This window comes from Pipistrellus kuhlii, unplaced genomic scaffold, assembly GCF_014108245.1.
Source record: "Pipistrellus kuhlii isolate mPipKuh1 unplaced genomic scaffold, mPipKuh1.p scaffold_m20_p_2, whole genome shotgun sequence".
NCBI lineage: Eukaryota > Metazoa > Chordata > Mammalia > Chiroptera > Vespertilionidae > Pipistrellus > Pipistrellus kuhlii.
The window spans coordinates 100,675,251-100,692,683 of NW_023425515.1; the positions used below are offsets into that span (position 1 = coordinate 100,675,251).

A 17,433-nucleotide genomic window follows, 5' to 3' on the forward strand; every position below is an offset into this window, starting at 1 on the left:
CTGTTTTCCCTTGGGCTCCTCCCCAAGTCCCGCAGTAATGGCCTCTGGCTTCACACACCTCTGAGAGATCTCTGCCCACTGCCTGACAGTCTGGCCTCTCCCTGTCTGGGGCCGTCTATCAAAGCAATAGGCTGATTCTGTTTTCCTCTTGAACAAGAAAGCCAGTTGCGTGTTAGCTGTCCGCCCTCTCCGCGCACCGGGAGTAAGCCAGTAGCGAACTCAGCCCGGCCCGCCCTCTCTGCGCGCCAGGAGTAAGTCAGCCGCAATCTCTGTCTGGCCCTTCCTCTCCTCGCGCACACAGTTCTCCGTACCTTCACAGTTCCTGAGGTTCAGCGTGCCTTCTCTCGCCTTCCCAGATGGCAGAGCCTCCTCTCAGCTAGCCGTCCCCTCTCAGCTAGCCGTCCGGCACTTCAGGGCAATGCTTCCCCTGTTTTTCAGTTCTAACTTCAAATTTGTTGTGGTAGGCTGCATTCGGGTGTCTACCCTATGCCGCCATCTTGGTGTCTCCCTAAGGATATTTTTAAAGAGAGTGGATGAGAGAGGGAAAGACAGAAAGAAACATCAATGTGAGAGAAACACATCAATTGGTTGCCTCCTGCACGGGCTCCCATACAGAGCCCAGGCTGGGGAGGAGCCTGCAACCAAGGCACATGCTCTTGATCAGAATTGAACCTAGGACCCTTTGATCTGTAGGCTGATGCTCTATCCACTGAGAAAAACTGGCTAGGGCTAAACTGCTTAGTACAACTTGGCTGCATCCTAAAAATTTTGGTGCCATAATATCATTTTCATTTATCTCTCCTTTTATTCCTTCTTTTATCTAATGGTTGTTCAATAGCATGTTGCTTACCTTCCACATATTTGTGGTTTTCCCAGCTTTCTTCTGGTAATTGGATTATTTTAATTTAACGTGGGTGAGACTTATTCAAGTCTGTTATTATTATTCAAAATTAATAGAAATAAAGTTTAAAGTTCTGGAAAAAGATCATGACAGAATGAGAGGCACCATGGTATATTAGAAAGTGTAGGATCTCTCACTTACCTTTCAGTCTCCTTGAGTAGATTTGTTAAAAGCATTCTGACCCTCAATTTCCTCATGTATAATGAAGCTATACTTCACTAGGTTATTGTGATGATTAAATGAAATCTTTTCCAGTTTTCCTTTCTCCTAAAAACTGACTGAAAAACTGAACTTAATTTTGTTTAGTTTTTCCCCTCTTCTATTTTGATTAGTAATTAAAAAAATAATGATTACCCTTGATAGCCTTTTGCATAAAATCCCAGTCTTCTGTTCTTATACCAAAGGATTTCCTCTGGAATGCTGCTGCTGTTGTTTATCAATTTGAATGTGCCTGCTACCCAAAGACCTCAGCCCAATAACTTTGAAAATTTATTTTTATGATGATTAACTTTTCTCTCCATATTTTTTTCTCTCCTAGGTAGAGGCAGTAGATTTTTTGACTGATAGAGAACTGTGTAAAAGATTATCTGCCTGAAGTATATTCATTTCTGTAGCGCAGACTCTTTAAGGATAGTTCTCACAAAAACATTTTTTACAGATTTTTCAAAGATTTCTCAAAAATAAATCTACTTCTTCATGATCTTGTATTGAAAGAAAATTGTATTAGAAAAAAGCAGGATATAGGGTTGAAAACTTTTGATAAGAAAAGGCTTGTTTTAATATCTTAACCCTTTTATTAAGGTCATAAAGGAAGGAAATTATCAATATTTACTCTCAATTCTTTCAGATCCAGAACTTTAAGATGGAAAGATGAGGATAAAAGGAGGCTGGACTTAACAATTGATCAGAAGGCAAATGTGATAAAAGCTAACATTTGCCCTGTTGCATAGATAGAGCCATAACAAAAATGGCTTCTTTCTTGCCTAGCTCCCTAGATTTCCTGACCCACACTGTACAAACCACAGTTTTTTTAAGAAGTTTGACATTTAACTCATAAACTTGTAGTCATTCTCAGCTATCATGTTGTAGGCTCTGAGTGCACACTAATACATACACACACCTCTGCACATACAACTACACCTCTAGAACAGTCCTTATCCCCTTTACTAGCACTGAATTGTCTATTTGGAAAATCTTTAGAAATGCATCATCTTATAAACTGAGATTTTTCTATGATTTCAACTTTCTCTACTGAGTTTAAAAGTAATATTTATTGATTCAGATTATGGACAATCCATTCAAATATTATGTGCTTCTTCCTAGCACATTATTTTACCCTGGTTCTGAAGTAAATTTTTACTTTTAGGTCCTCACCTGGTAGGGGATATCGACTGCCAACAAGTGCCTTGGTGAACCTTTCTCATGGGAGTCGCTCTGAAACTGGAAATCAGAAGTTGACAGCCATTGTGAAACCACAGCCAGCAGTGAATCACTATAGCTTGAATTCATCAGTATCATCTGGCCATTTGGCGGGCTTGAACCATTCCTCTCAATCTCTTTTTGTTTCTACACAAGTAAAGACTTTCTGTAATTTTTCTCTACCCCCTTTACAAATTATAAGCACACTCTATATAGAGACCTAAATTGACTTGAGTTTTTAAAAAAGTTTTTGTTTCACTCATTTCTGGTTTTGTTTTAAACTCATAGGCTAGTAGAGAATGGTATTGATATCATTCTGTCTGTTCTAAAATTACAGTTACATTAAAGAAGAAAGACATGTATTTTTAAAATAATCTTGAAAATGTCTCTTTTCTCTATATTTGCTTTCAAACTAATATTTAAATTTTTTTATTATATACAAATTTTCTATATCTGCTATAAAATGACATTAATTTGAAAGGTAGAAGAAAGAGGACTATATCTTCTTTCTGAAAAACAATTTTCAAGTTCCCACCATGTAACTCATGGTAATTTCCTTTATTTCATCTTCCTTGGGGCAAAAATTGAATTGTTTTGTATGAGACACTTACCTCTATTTAATTCCATGACCACAAATCTTAGCACACTTTTTAATCCAAATAATACATGTTTATTATATGGACTAATTAGAAAATACGTAAAAGTAGATAATAACAAAGGAAACAAAGCAAAAATCCTCTCAAAGTTCATAGATAACTACTATTAAAATTTTGGTACATATTTTTGCAGGGTTTTTTTTTTAATACATTTTTATTGATTTCAAAAAGGGAGAGGGAGAGAGAGAAAGAAACATCAATGATGAGAGAGAATCATTGATTGGCTGCCTCCTGTACTCCCTCACTCCCACTGGGAATTGAGTCAGCATCCCAGAGAGTTTTAATCTGTATGAAATCAGTTCCCCATGAGTAGTAAAGAATTTTTAATCTAATAGATTACTTTTGTGTAAGATGAAAAATTTTAAATTAAATCATTAGATATTACCTTAAGTGAGATAATATATCAGTGCATTGGAAGACAAAAAGAATCTGTTGTTGAGGTTATATTGATTTAGTATAATTTTTATAATATTTATTATGTTTTAAATGCTTTCAATGAAACCAAAACAATTACATATGAAGAAAGCCATTTTCACTAGTAGAATACCATTACAATTATACTGAGCTCTAGAAAAAGAATTGAGATTTCAGATAATGAAAATTAAATATCCTCTCATGATAAATAACTTTAATTAATAAATTTTATTTTTAATATGAATCTCTATTTCTTCATGTGTCAGTTGCTTAAGAAATTTGTTGTGCTTTGCCAGATACCTACTAAAGATGATGATGAATTTTGCAACATTTGGCAGTCCTTACAGGGATCCAGAAAGGTTCAGCAATTTCAGCCAACTCTACAAGAGGTTAGTATACCTTCACTGATAGACATTTAACTCCAAAAACTTTTATATTTCTTTCTCAGGCATGCAATGATTAATTTTTTTCTGAAAAATCATAAAATAGACATAACAGTTTTGATCATGAATTTGCATACTTCCATTCAGTTGTATATAAAATTTTTTTGATCAATGACTTAAAATATAGACAATTTTTATTTTAAATTAGTGGTCAAGTGCACTGCACCTTCTCTAATCTGGGACTTTTTGGGGGATGTCCAACTGCAGTCAGATATCCCTCTCACAATCTGGAACCACTGGCTCTAACCTCTTCTGCCTGTCAGCCTGATCGCCCCCTAACCACTCCCCGGCCGACCTGATTGATGCCTAACTGCTCCTCTGCCAGCTTGATTGCCTCCAACTGCCCTTTCCTGCTGGCCTGATCACCTCAAAGGCTTTTATTAGTATAGATTACTTTTGGATTATTTTTTAGTTGTTTAGAAAATCCTAATAACCGTAGTCTAAATTTAACAAAGGCCTTAATGGCACTCATTAACCCAGGCCTGACTCCCACTGCCACGGGCACCCAGGACACAGGCCTGCCTCCTGCTGCAGTGAGCGCTCAGTACACAGAAAGTCCCCCTGCTCCTTGTGCAGCCTCCTGCACATGCAGCCTCCTGCTGGCCTATTAATATGCAAATTGGTCATTACTGTGACGCTTTTAGGACCAATTTGCATATTACCTCTTTATTATATTGATATCAGTTTAATACACCAGTGTTTGATATGCTGTGTGTTCCAAGAATTCTGAGCAATCACATACAACACATATATCCATGAAGCATTAAAAAGCAGCCTGATATTCATCCAATGAGCAAATTCTAAAAAACTCCCAATAAAATAGAAGTTAAGCTTCTGGAAAAGGCAAAACTATAGAGACATTAAAAAGATCAGTGGCTTCCCAGCTGGCATGGCTCAGTGGCTGAGCATTGATCTATGAACCAGGAGGTCACAGTTTAATTCTCGGCCTGGACACATGCCAGGTTGTGAGCTCGATCCCCAGTAGGGGGCATGCAGGAAGCAATGAATCAGTGATTTTCTCTTATCATTGATGTTTCTATCTCTATGAAATAAATAAAAATATAAAAGAAAAAAAAAAGCAGGTCATTGATTTCCAAGGTTAGGGAGAGAGGGAGGAATAAGTGCACTGAAGATTTTTAGGGCACTGAAAAATGCTCGGTGTGATACTGTTGTCATTGATGACATAAGAGACACGTCTATAACTGTAAAGAATTTTTATGAGTTTATTTCACCAATGTTGACATACTGCCAGGAAGCAAGATCTCAGATGCTCCCCAAAATGAGAGTTTGCAGTGTGTTTTCTCATTTGGAATTAGGAAAAGAACATATGAAAGATAAATGGATCTAGAAGAAAGCAAGGAAGAGAAACAGCAGTGATTAGTTACAGGATAACAAGGTTATGTGTGGTCTTGAGGATGGTTACCCTTCTGAGGAATCTGAAAAAGACATTTTAAAGCTATATCAATCTAGATGCACAGAAAAAATTGACGGGGCTTGCTTAAGGCAAAAATAACCTTTTATTAGAGAAGTTATAGGCCTGAGGCTTGACTTACCCACCATAACTTTCCCAATTAGAAATTTATGATCAGATCACCCTGTGAGATTACTTTCAGTTAGATTTATTACAGAACCTTTTTCATCTATACTGTAATAGTGAATATTTGTCATTATACATTTGTCCTAACCATAGAATGTACAAAACCAAGAGTAAACCCAGTGTAAATTATGGACAGTGGGTGATGTGTCAATGTAGATTCATCAGTTGTGACAAATACTAGTATACCCCTCTCATGGGGTATTTTGATAATGATGAGGCTATGAATGTGTGATGGCAGGGGGCAATTTTGTTGTGAACCTAAAACTGCTCTTTAAAAAAAAAAAAAAAAGTCTTAAAAAAAATCCAAGTCTTTATTGGCAAAATATGAAAATATGACTAACAAATAACTTTATGTAAATAGAACAACTCAAAAAACGTTCTTTCCCCCCTCCCCTCCCTCTCTACGCTCCTTCTTCCCTCTAAAAAAGAATGTTTTCTTCCTAATTAAACTTATGACACACTTTTTCTCTGAAATGGTACTGTGAACTTGAGTTTTAGAGTTAGAACTAAAATTTCAGTTCTCCTATTATTTAGTACTGTAACTAAATTACTTTATCACTTTGAGCCTCAATTTAGTCATCTATTCAATGGAATCAAAATAAACCAAAGCATGTTTATTATCATAGTATTGTTGTAATGAAATTAAGGTAATGGATGCAAAGTACATCTTACTACTCCTGGAGCATAATAGACATTAACACAATATTTGTTCTTACCAGTTTATTGATCTTGATGTTCTTAGAGTCAAATCTCTCATAATGTACTCCACCAACCACTGTGCCATGCAAATAGAAATCTCTTGGCCCTTTTGATTCTTAAAGACTAAAGTGCCCTGAGTGTTATATGCATATGAGCTCATTGGATCTTCCTACACACTATGGTGCATATCACAACTATTTTTGAGCCTACTGCCAAGTAGGATATGATATGCCTTTGTACCCAGTGTTCATTATTTGTCTACGCTCAGAAAAAATAAATAGGGCCCACCAAAAGCAATATTGTGAAGTGATAGCCCTGGCTGGTGTGGCTCAGTTTGTTGGAATGTTGTCTCATACACTGAAAGGTTACATACTTAAGCTTCCCTTCCCTTCCTTTCTCTTCCCTTTTTCCCTTCCCTTCCCTTCCTTTCTCTTCCCTTCCCTTCCCTTTTTCCCTCTCCTCCTCCTCCTCCTTCTCTTCCTCCTCCTCCTCCTCCTCCTTCATATCTCTCTCTCTCTCTCTCTCTCTCTCTCTCTCTCTCTCTCTCTCTCTCTCTCTCTCTCTCTTCTTCCTTCTTTCTCCCGCTCTCTCTCTCTCTCTTCTCTCTCCCCCCCCTTCTCTCTACTCTCCCTCTCTTCCTCTCTCTAAAATCAATATGTATAATATATCTTCAGGTAAGGATATTTTTTTAAATGTAAAATGATAAATTTGTATTGAACATCTGCTTTTGCTTCCTTTTCCTCTTCAACTGTGGAAATTATGTCTTTTTCGCCTTCAGGTGTTCTTTTCCTATCAGAAAAACAAAGTGATCTAATCTGATCATTAAACAAAATTTAGGCCATTTTGCTAATTCTGTCCATCCTGTACTGCCTAATTATTGTAGCTTTATAGTCACTCTTGCTATCTGGTCATAGTCTTCCATCATTTGAAAACCTTGACAATATAAGTATTAGTTAATAAAAATCAGGTCTTGGGGAAAGGGATGAAGGACTAATATTCTCAGCTTTCAATATCAGAGGTAGAAATGATGAATTTTCCAAAAGTTTTTGATGGAAATTTTTAACATAATCAAGACAAGAGTATAGTATAATGAACAACAGATACCCATCCTTACCTTGCACATGTTCTATAACACCTATTTAACCTTGCACATGTTCTATAACACCTATTTATTTCCCACCCCCCACCACCACCACCACCCGGAGAGAGGAAGATTCTGAAGCAAATCTAGAAGGTCTTTAGAGGGTGCTATTTCTGCTTAGAAGAAACACCTAAAGTTTATTTCTTTAGTTTCTGTGTTAACTTCAAGAAAAACTACATTTATTTTTTTCTGTTGAAAACACCATTATTGTAAATGATAATTTTCTATGTATCTTGCTAAGTAATACATAGAGAAACATAAGGAATGATAATCATTATGTTAAAATGGTTATTTCTAGATGGTGGGTTTGAGTGTTTTTTAAAATTCTCTATACTTTTCTGCATTCCTTAATTTGTTTTCTAGAGATATATAATTCTAATTTAAAAATTATTATTTATTAAACATTGAAGAAAAGAAGTAGTTATAATAATAAAAGTTTCTTTAAATCATTTATATGAATTTTAACTTTCAGGGTGCAGTTCTACCTCAAGAATCAAGTCAAGTAATTCAACATCATAAATCTGGCTTAAATGACAATAATGTTAAATGTCAGCAAAGAAAACATGAGCCTCACAGAAAATGTAAGTTTTAAGTTAGAAAAGTATACTTATGGTGCTGCTTTTATTTTTATTAATTAACAACTTTACTAAGTTTTAATTCACATAACAAAATTGATCATTTAAAGAGCGGTCAGTGGTTTTTTGATATTTTTTCAAAGTTATGCAATCACTGCCACTGTCTATATTGAAATATTTTCATCTCCCCCAAAAAGAAATATCACATCTATTAGCAGTCATTCCTGTAGCCCCTGCCAACTACTGACTGACTGCCTTTACAGATTGGCTTATTCTAGACATCCTATCTAATAAAAGAGTAATATGCAGATTGACCATCACTCCAACACACAAGATGGCTGCCCCCATGTGGTCAAAGATCCTACCCCCATGTAGACACAAGATGGCCAGCAGGGGAGGGCAATTGGGAGGCACCAGGACTCCACGGGAGGGCAGTTTGCAGGTGATTAACTCTGCAGGGGAGGGCAGTTAGAGGTAACCAGGCCGGCAGAGGAGAAAAGTTGGGGGCAGTCAGGCTGGCAGGGGAGCAGTTAGGCATCAATCAGGCTGGCATGGGAGTAGAGTAGTTAGGGAGTGGGAGTGATCAGGCTGGTAGGAAGAAGCGGTTAGGGGCAATCAGAAAGGCAGGCAAGCAATTGGGAGCCAGCAGTCCTGGATTGTGAGAGGGATCCCAGGTTGGAGAGGGTGTAGGCTGGGCTGAAGGTCCCCCATCCCCGACCCTGTGCACAAATTTTGTGCATTAGGCATCTAGTTTCATATAAATGGAATCATAAAATATGTGTGACCTTTTATGGCTGGCTTCTTTTTTTTCTTTAATTCTCATTTGAGGACATGTTTTTATTGATTTGAGAGAGAGAGAGAGAGACATCAATCTGTTGCCTCCTGTACACACCCCAGGGATCAAACTGGCAATCTAGGTATGAGCCCTGATTGGAAATCAAACCTGCAAATGGGACAATGCTCCACCCAAATAAGCTACCCAACTAGGGCTATGGCTGGCTTCTTTCTGTTGGCATAATGTTTTCAAGGGTCTTCAGTGTTGTACATTGAGACATGTATTAATACTTCATTCTTTTTTTTTTTTTTGGCTAAAACAAACTGCATTGTATACATACTACGTTTTGTTTACCATACATCTATTGATGGACATTTGGGAAGTTTCCACTTTGGGGTTATAATGAATAATGATGCTGTGAATACCTGTGTACAAATTTTTGTATGAACATACGTTTGCATTTCTCTTGGGTATATATGAATGAGTGGAATTACTGAGTCATGTTATATCTATATTTACCACTTCGTGAAACTATCAAACTTTTCTCCAAACTAGTTATATCCTTTTACATTTCTATCAGCAATGTATAAGGGCCTAACTTTTCCACATCCTTTATAGCACTTGTTATTGCCCATCTTTTTTATTAATAGCCATCCTAGTGGGTGTAAAGTGAATCCTCTTACTGCTTTTCACTTTCCATTCATTAATGACAAGTAATGTTGAACATCTTTTCAAGTGCCTATTGGCTATTTATTTATCTCCTTCGGTGAAATGTCTATTCAAATTACTTGCTCATTTTAAAATTGGGTTATTTGTCTTTTTATTCTTGATTCATAAGAATTCTTTATGTATTCTGTATACCTCAGACTTATCCAATATTTTTTCTACTTTTTGTTGTTGTTGCTTGAGCTTTAGCATAACCAAGAAAGCATTGCCTAATTCAAGATCACAAAGATTTAGACCTTTTTTCCCCCTAAGAGTTTTATAGTTTCAGCTCTTACATTTAGTTCTTTTTTTTCCATTTTTGTGTTTGAATATGGTATGAGGGAGGGGGATCTCTATTCATTTGTTTGCATATGGATATCTGATTGTCCCAGCACCATTTGCTTAAATACTGTTCTTTCCCTATTGAATTTTCTTAGCACCCTTTTCAAAAATCAGATTACCATAGATGTATAGGTTTATTTCTGGCCTCTTAATTCCATTCCATTGTTCTATATGCCATCTTTATGGGAACAACACACCATCCTAATTGCTATACCTTTTGTTTTAGTTTTGAAATTGTGGTGTTTGGCTCCAACTATTTTCCACCCAGATTATATTATCTGTTCTGATCCCTTGTATTTTCATATGAATTTTAGGATCTGCTTATTTATTTCTGCAAAAATTGCAGTTGGAATTTTTATAGAGATTACATTGAATCTGTAGATCACTTTAGGTAGTATTGTCTTTTTAACAATATTAAGCCTTCCTATCCATGAATGCAAAATGTCTTTCCATTTAGTTAGGTCTTTAATTTATTTCAGTGATGGTCTTGTAATTTTCAGTGCACAAGTCTTGCACTTTTTTTTATTTTTATGGTGTGTTAGAGAGAGATAGAAACATCAATGATGACAGAGAATCATTGATCACTGCCTCCTCCATGCCCCTTACTGGGGATTGAGGTTGCAACCCCTGCACGTACCCTGTCCTGACCTGGGAATTGAACTACGCCACATGATTCATAGGTTGATACTCAACCGTTGAGCCATACCACTGGGCAAGTTGTGCATTTATTTGGTTAAATTTAGTTCTAAGTATTTTTTTTTACTACTATTGTAGGTGGAACTATTTTTTTATTATTATTATTACTTCGTTGTTGTTGTTGATCCTCACCTGAAGATATTTTTCCATTGATTTTTAGGGAGAGTGGAAGAGAGAAGGAAAGATAGAAATATCAGTGTGAAAGAAACACATCCATTGGTTGCCTCCTGCACGAGCCCCTACCAGAGTCCTAGCCAGGGAGGAGCCTGCAACCAAGGTATGTGCCCTTGACCGTAATCGAACCCAGGACCCTTTGGTCTTCAGGCCAACACTCTATCCACTGAGCCAAACTGGCTAGGGTGGAACTGTTTTCTTTAAAAAAAAAAAAATTATTGTTCATTGCTATATATAGAAATAAAACTGACTTTTGTGTACTGATCTTGTATCCTTCCATCTTTTGGAACTTGTTTATAATCCCTAATTTTTTGTAGCCTTTGCATATATAGTTTTATGTTTTTCCTGTACAATCTGGATGCCTTTTATTTTTCTTGCCTAATTGCTGTGGCTAGAACTACCAGTATGATGTGGAATAGAAGTGGTGAGAGTGAACATTCTTATCTTGTCTTGATCTTTGGGATAGCTTTCAATTTTTCAGCATTAAGTATAATATTAGTTGTGGGTTTTCCTATGGTGTTTTAAGTTTTTCTTGGAATGGTGTTAGATTTTGTCAAATGATATTTCTGTGTCTATTAAGATAATTTCATGGTTTCAGCCGAGACTGGTTTGGCTCAATGGATAGAGCGTCGGCTTGGGGACTGAAAGGTCCCGGGTTCGATTCCGGTCAAGGGCATGTACCTTGATTGCGGGCACATCCCCATTAGGGGGTGTGCAAGAGGCAACTGGTGGATGACTCTCTCTTTCATCGATGTTTCTAGCTCTCTATCTCTCTCCCTTCCTCTCTGTACAAAATCAATAAAATATATTTTTTTAAAAAAGAAAAAAGATAATTTCATGGTTTCCAATCCTTTATTCATTAATATGGTATATCTCATTGATTTTTTTTTTTCATATGTTGCATTCCTGGGGTAAATCTCACTAGATCATGGTATATAATCATTTTTATAAACTACAAGATTTGGTTTGCTAGTATTTTTTGAAGATTTTTGCATCTGTATTTATAAGGGATATTTTTTATTTTCTGTTCATGTGATGTCTTTGATTTTAATATCATGGTAATACTGACATCATAGACTGTTAGGAATAACACTGTGAAAGACCAAGCTTATTCTGATCTCTCTGGTAGCAGCTAGGCTTATGGGTCTTCACCAAAAATGCTAGCTATTATTTCTGAAGGCTATGTGGAGCTGGAGACTGTGAAATGGGATTAGAGCAATTTAAAATAGTACTACAAAGCTCACTATTCTTACTGAGATATATATTTTTTAATTTTCACCTGAGGAAAAAAAAAATTTATTGATTTTAGAGAGAGAGGGAGGGAAAGAGAAAGAGAGAGAGGCGGGGGGAGGGAGGGTTCAATTACACACAACCTGACCAGGGATCAAACCCAAAATTTGATTATGTGCCCTGACTGGGAATTGAACCCACCACCCTTTGGTGCACAAGACAATGCCAAACCAACTGAGCCACACCAGCCAGGGCAATTTTGTCTTTTTTCTTGAATAAGCATTCCCCTGATTGCTGCCAGTCTTTAATTAACTTCCATATTTAATTAACTTCCAATTAACTGAACATTTGGATTCTGGTTATTATGTCTATTTTCTCATTGCTTTTGTCTAGGAGAGAATTTTAGAGACCCTTACTCTGACATTTTTACTGATGCCTCTGCTCTACTTTACTTTTATAATATACTAGAGGCCTGGTGCATGAATTCATACACAGGTGGGGTCCCTCAACCTGGCTGGTGATTGGGGCTGATGGAGGGAGGGACTGCAGGAGGTTGGCCAGCCACGGGAGGTTGGCTGTAAGAGGAGTGCACTGACCACCAGGGGCAGTTCCTGCATTGAGCATCTGCCATTGGTGGTCAGTGCACGCCATAGCATCCAGTCAATTGGTCATTCGATAGTTCAGTCACTTAGAGTTTTATGTATATAGATTTTTATTGATCTCAAACGGGAATGGAGAGGAATAGAGAGATAGAAACATCAATAATGAGAGAGAATCTTTCGTCGGCTGCCTTCTACAACTGGGTATCAAGCCCACAACCCAGGCATTTTCCCTGACTGGGAATCAAACTGTGACCTCCTACTTCATAGGTCAATACTTAGCCACTGAGCCACATTGACTGAGCTCTAATTACTTTTTGAGATAAATTTTATTTAAAGTAATCCAGTTATTAGGTCTAATAATAATTAATGTCGTTTTCTAATACTTTTTTTAAATCGAATTTATTTAAACAATACAACAAAATTTAATCAACAATATAGTTGCCGTTGTTTTCTACTACTTGTGCCCAATGCTCAGGAAGCATTTTAATCCCTCTGTTGTAAAATTCTTGTGATTTTGATGCAAAAAATTTGGTCAATGCATTTTTGAGGCATTCTTCATTATTAAATTTTTTTCCAAGAAGAAAGTTTTGCAAAGAACGAAACAAATGGTCATCGGAAGGGGCAATATCAGGAGAATATGCAGGTTGAGGGAGAACTTCCCATTCCAACTGGAGCAGTTTTTCAGCAGTGATTCTTGCAGTATGCGGTTGTGCGTTATCGTGGTGAAGAATTACGCCCTTCCGATTAATCAGCGCGGGTTCTTTTTCTCTTAAAGCTTGGACTAACCTTTCCAATTGGGCACTATACACTGCACTTGTAATGGTTTGGTTAGATGGTAAAAGTTCATAATGAAGAATTCCTTTAAAATTCCACCAAACACACAACATCACTTTTTTCGCATGCAAGTCAGGTTTTGGCGTGGGCTGCGGAGCCTCATTTTTGTCCAACCATTGAGGCCGCCTTTTCACTCATTGTTCATCTCTGGTAACAACTTGCTCAAAAAACGGCAAACGGTTTTGACGAGAGAGGAGCGAACTGCAAATTGTGACTCTTTGATTACGGTTGTTGTCGGTCAACTCAGGAGGAACCCATTTTCCAAACTTTTGGACTTTGCCAAGTGCACGCAATTGATTGGAAATTGTTTTTTGTGAACAATTTAAAGTTGTCGCAAGCTCTTGTTGGGTAATTTGAGGATTTTGCACCAAAAGAGCTTGAAGAGCTTCTTGATCAAAATTGGACACACGGCCTCGACCACTCTTGTCATCTAACGAAAAATTTCCCTCGCGAAATTTCTCAAACCAACGCTGGCATTTTCTGGCGCTAACTGCATCTTGACCAAGAGCACTACAGATGTTTTTTGCAGCCTCACTTGCTTTTCTTCCTAATTGGAACTCGTAAAGCATGCAGTGCTGAATATGCTCTTCATCCGCCATCTTCTTAGCCCTAGTTTTGCAACAAAAACCAAACCAAACACAAACTTTTTCAAGCAAAACTTGTTAATTGCACTTCACACGTTCTGTAGATACCACGTGTTTGAAGGTTATGTCAATACAAGTCAACGCCAAGCAAGATTTTAAACGAATGTTTAAAAACAGCATTAATTATTACTATACCCAATACTTTTTTTGTGTGTCTTAAAGACTTAATGCTAATTAAGTTACTCTGAACTATATTACAGATTTTTGCTAAAAATCTGTACAAATATTTTGTTATTAATATTCTCTTACCTAGTTTTTATATTTTTATTCTTTTTCTTTTTGCAGTTGTGTCTAGAGTGTGTTAATCACAGTAGGAGATGCAGAGATGAGAATCTTCATTTGCACTTTTTCTCTTCTCTTCATCAAGTATTCCCAACTTGACTCATTTGTTATTCATTCATTTATCTATTAAACTGCAACTTCTTGAACCATTATGTGCAAGATTCTGGGCAGGAATGAATAAAACAGACAAGTTTTTACATTCTAAAGTGCAGTGATAACAAAGGGTAAAATATTTAACTGCAGCAGTGTTTGACTATATTCTGCGCAGTGAGAAAACCTGAAGTCATTTTCAAGGGACACCATTTCTTAATCTTTTCAGTTCAGTAAAGTTTCTCAGCTTTCTAAATGTCCATTTTCTGGCTAATGAAAAGAAAGTAGGATTCCACTGAGTCTCCTATCTACCTACTCCAGGACTTCGTTGAGGATCAAATGAGATGAGGCACCAGAAAACGCTTCACAGACATTTGACTAAAGTGTAAAATATTTCCATCTGGCTATAAAGTAAGTCATGTTCCTGGGCTGAAGAAACTGCAAGAAGGCTAGTTGTTAGGGAGAGGAAGCCGAGTGTTGCTACATGACATCATTGCCTGGATGGATACTTAGCATATTAGCCTTTTATATATGTAGATTATATATTATATATATGCATTGTATTTTATGTATTTATATAGTACATGAAGCATTAAAATAGTGCTTTAAAATATTTTTCTAAAAAGTGATACGGAATTTTTGGACTGGAACATGCAGTGTTCCCCTGGGCAGGATGGCTTGTCCCAGGCTCTGTCCATGAGAGTCAAACAATGAAACCACAGATGGGATATGGTATAGTAAAGGTGGAAATTTATTGAAGAGTAAGTACACACTCCCATGTGGGGAGGCGGAAAGAATATCACAGCACAGATTCCCATGTGGGTAGGGGGACAGAGCCCCACCGAGTTTCTTTTTTCTAGGTTTATAAAGGCTGCAGTTTTTGTGCTTCAATAACCCCTCTGATTGGCCACTATTCCCCTTTTACTTGGTCACTATAGCTACTCAGAAAGTCAAAAGTCAAACCTTAAAAGGGACAAGTGAGGGCCTCCTTTATTTTTGTAAATATAGACCTTTTGCTATTACAGCTTCCTTATCTTTTGGAAATGTAACTGCTGACTCTCCCAACTTCCTTGTCTTATGGAAATGTAACTAACTTTTTGCCTACCCCAACCCCCTTATCTTATGGAAATGTAACTTTTTGCAGCTCCAAAGTCCTTTTTCCATGGACCACCTTAATTTTAAAAATTCCCTAAACCTGCCTATTTTACCCCTAAAAATTCCTATTTCAAAAGTAATTTAAAATTTTTTTTGGTTTTATAACTTTGGTTCAATTCGATAACTGCTAGACTATATTTTTGTTCTAATATTTTTGTATTATTTTTCCTTTTATATTTTAAGTTAAATATAGTAAAACCTGGACAGAAAAAAAAAATGTCTTGATAGTTAAACCAAACTTCTGTGTTTGGAACTGACAATCCTTTCTTGTTGATACCTCAGCACAACAAAAGCATCTCTCAGGCCACAAAGGAGGGAATGCCTTTGTTGCTGGGGAAGTCAACAATTAGCATAATTTTAAAACATGAAGAGGCCATCAAGAGTTTGAAAAAAACAATGATCACAGGCAATTATACACAGGTAGAAAAAACGATAGTTGATTTGGATAAAGTAAAAAAACTGCCACATGACAACATTTTGGAGGCAGTGATATGAACAAGCAAAGATGCTTCAAGCTGACCTGAAAGACATCCCTGGACCCAGTGCTAAAAGTGATTCCTTTAAGGCTTGTAGGGATGGTATGATAAATTTAAGAAAAAAAGGTGTTTATAAAACAATACATTAGACATGTACTATATATAAGAAAGATTAAAATGAAATCATTTGTAGGTATGGAATGGATTTATTCAATTTACATTCTTTCTAAGGGAAAAAATGATTTGCTTTTTGAAAAAAATCACTTCTCGAACAGCCTTTTGTTCAAGAACCAAGTTCCCACTGTACAAATTAATGTCCCGATAAATATAATATGATAAATATAATAAATATAACTTGAAGATTTTTATATTTAATTGAAATACATTGTGATTATTGTTTACATAAATGTATGTAAACTATTTACATTATGTGGAATTCTAATTACTTGTGATTGTGTCTCAATAAAGGTTTAATGTTGATACCTATCTACTCACTTTCCCTCCTTTTTGCAAAATTATTTTCTTTCTTCCCTCCCTTACCTTTCCTTTTCCCTCCCCTTTTCTTTTCCTCTCTCTGTTCCTGCTCTTCCCTTTCTATTCTAACTTTGTAAATAAAAATTTGCTCTCATTCTATTCCTTTTCCTGCCTCCCATTCCCTTCCCGTACTTCTTTCCTCAACATTTCTTAGTTTCCTTCCCTCTTTACTTTTTTCTTCTTTAATTTTTTTTTCTTCCTTCATCTTCTAATTCATCCTTTTCATTTCCCCTACCATTTCCCCAATTTATCCTTAACATTAATACTAAAATAGCATCCTAATTTGTCTCTTAATAAGCCACTGGCATTTTAATCTTCCTAATGCAGAGTTCTTACTAGGTCACTACTGTCTGCTCAAAACCTTTCTGTAATTGGTTGCCCTTTGTTTACCAGTTTAATTCCATAGTCTTCAATACCACTCAGATTATGGCACCAACCTGCTTCTAGAGTTCAATTAAGCTCCATTATATTCCTTCTTGTCTAGCAGAACTGATCTATTGAGAGAAGAGACACATTCCTTGTTCTCTGAATCAGTGTCATTTCTCCTATTATTTCCTTCGCCTGGTGTACCAGTTAATAATGCAGATTTTTTTTCAATAGATGGAGTTACAGTACACATATATATATGTGATTTGATATGGATGCTACTTTGTTGTATTGACAGCAAGCTTAAAAACTTCAAATGTTAAAATTTTGTGAAGGTGTTAACATCATGGATATTTTTACACTTAAAAATGCTGAATTTCATGCCCAAAATAGAGCATTTGCAGGAAGTTTTAATTCATTACTTTATTTTGAAAAAAAAGTGCTGCTAAAAGTTATCATATACTTCGGGAAGCTTATGTTGAACATACTCCATCTCAAGATACTTGTGAATGCTGGTTTAAATGCTTTAAAAGTGATGATTTTGATGTGAAAGACAAAGAACGTCAACCAAAAAAGTTTGAGGACCAACAATTACAAGCATTATTGGATGAAGATGCATGTCAAACTCAAAAACAACTTGCAGAAAGATTAAACATTGCTCAGCAAGCAATTTCTGATAATTT

At 36.4% G+C, this 17,433-nt stretch overlaps 1 protein-coding gene across 6 annotated transcripts in view; it reads left to right on the forward strand.

The window, feature by feature from the left end:
• The window catches only part of XRN1 (5'-3' exoribonuclease 1), a 207,972-nt gene that overhangs the window by 163,003 nt on the left and 27,536 nt on the right, over nt 1–17,433 (forward strand). For 5 of the 6 annotated variants that reach the window (XM_036447787.2, XM_036447784.2, XM_036447785.2 and 2 more), the window contains exons 31-34: nt 2,268–2,475; nt 3,687–3,779; nt 7,361–7,363; nt 7,743–7,851. In XM_036447787.2, coding sequence (XP_036303680.1) covers nt 2,268–2,475; nt 3,687–3,779; nt 7,361–7,363; nt 7,743–7,851 — 413 coding nt within the window. The remainder of the gene's footprint in view (nt 1–2,267; nt 2,476–3,686; nt 3,780–7,360; nt 7,364–7,742; nt 7,852–17,433) is intronic. The other variant, XM_045584132.1, reaches the window with a different exon arrangement.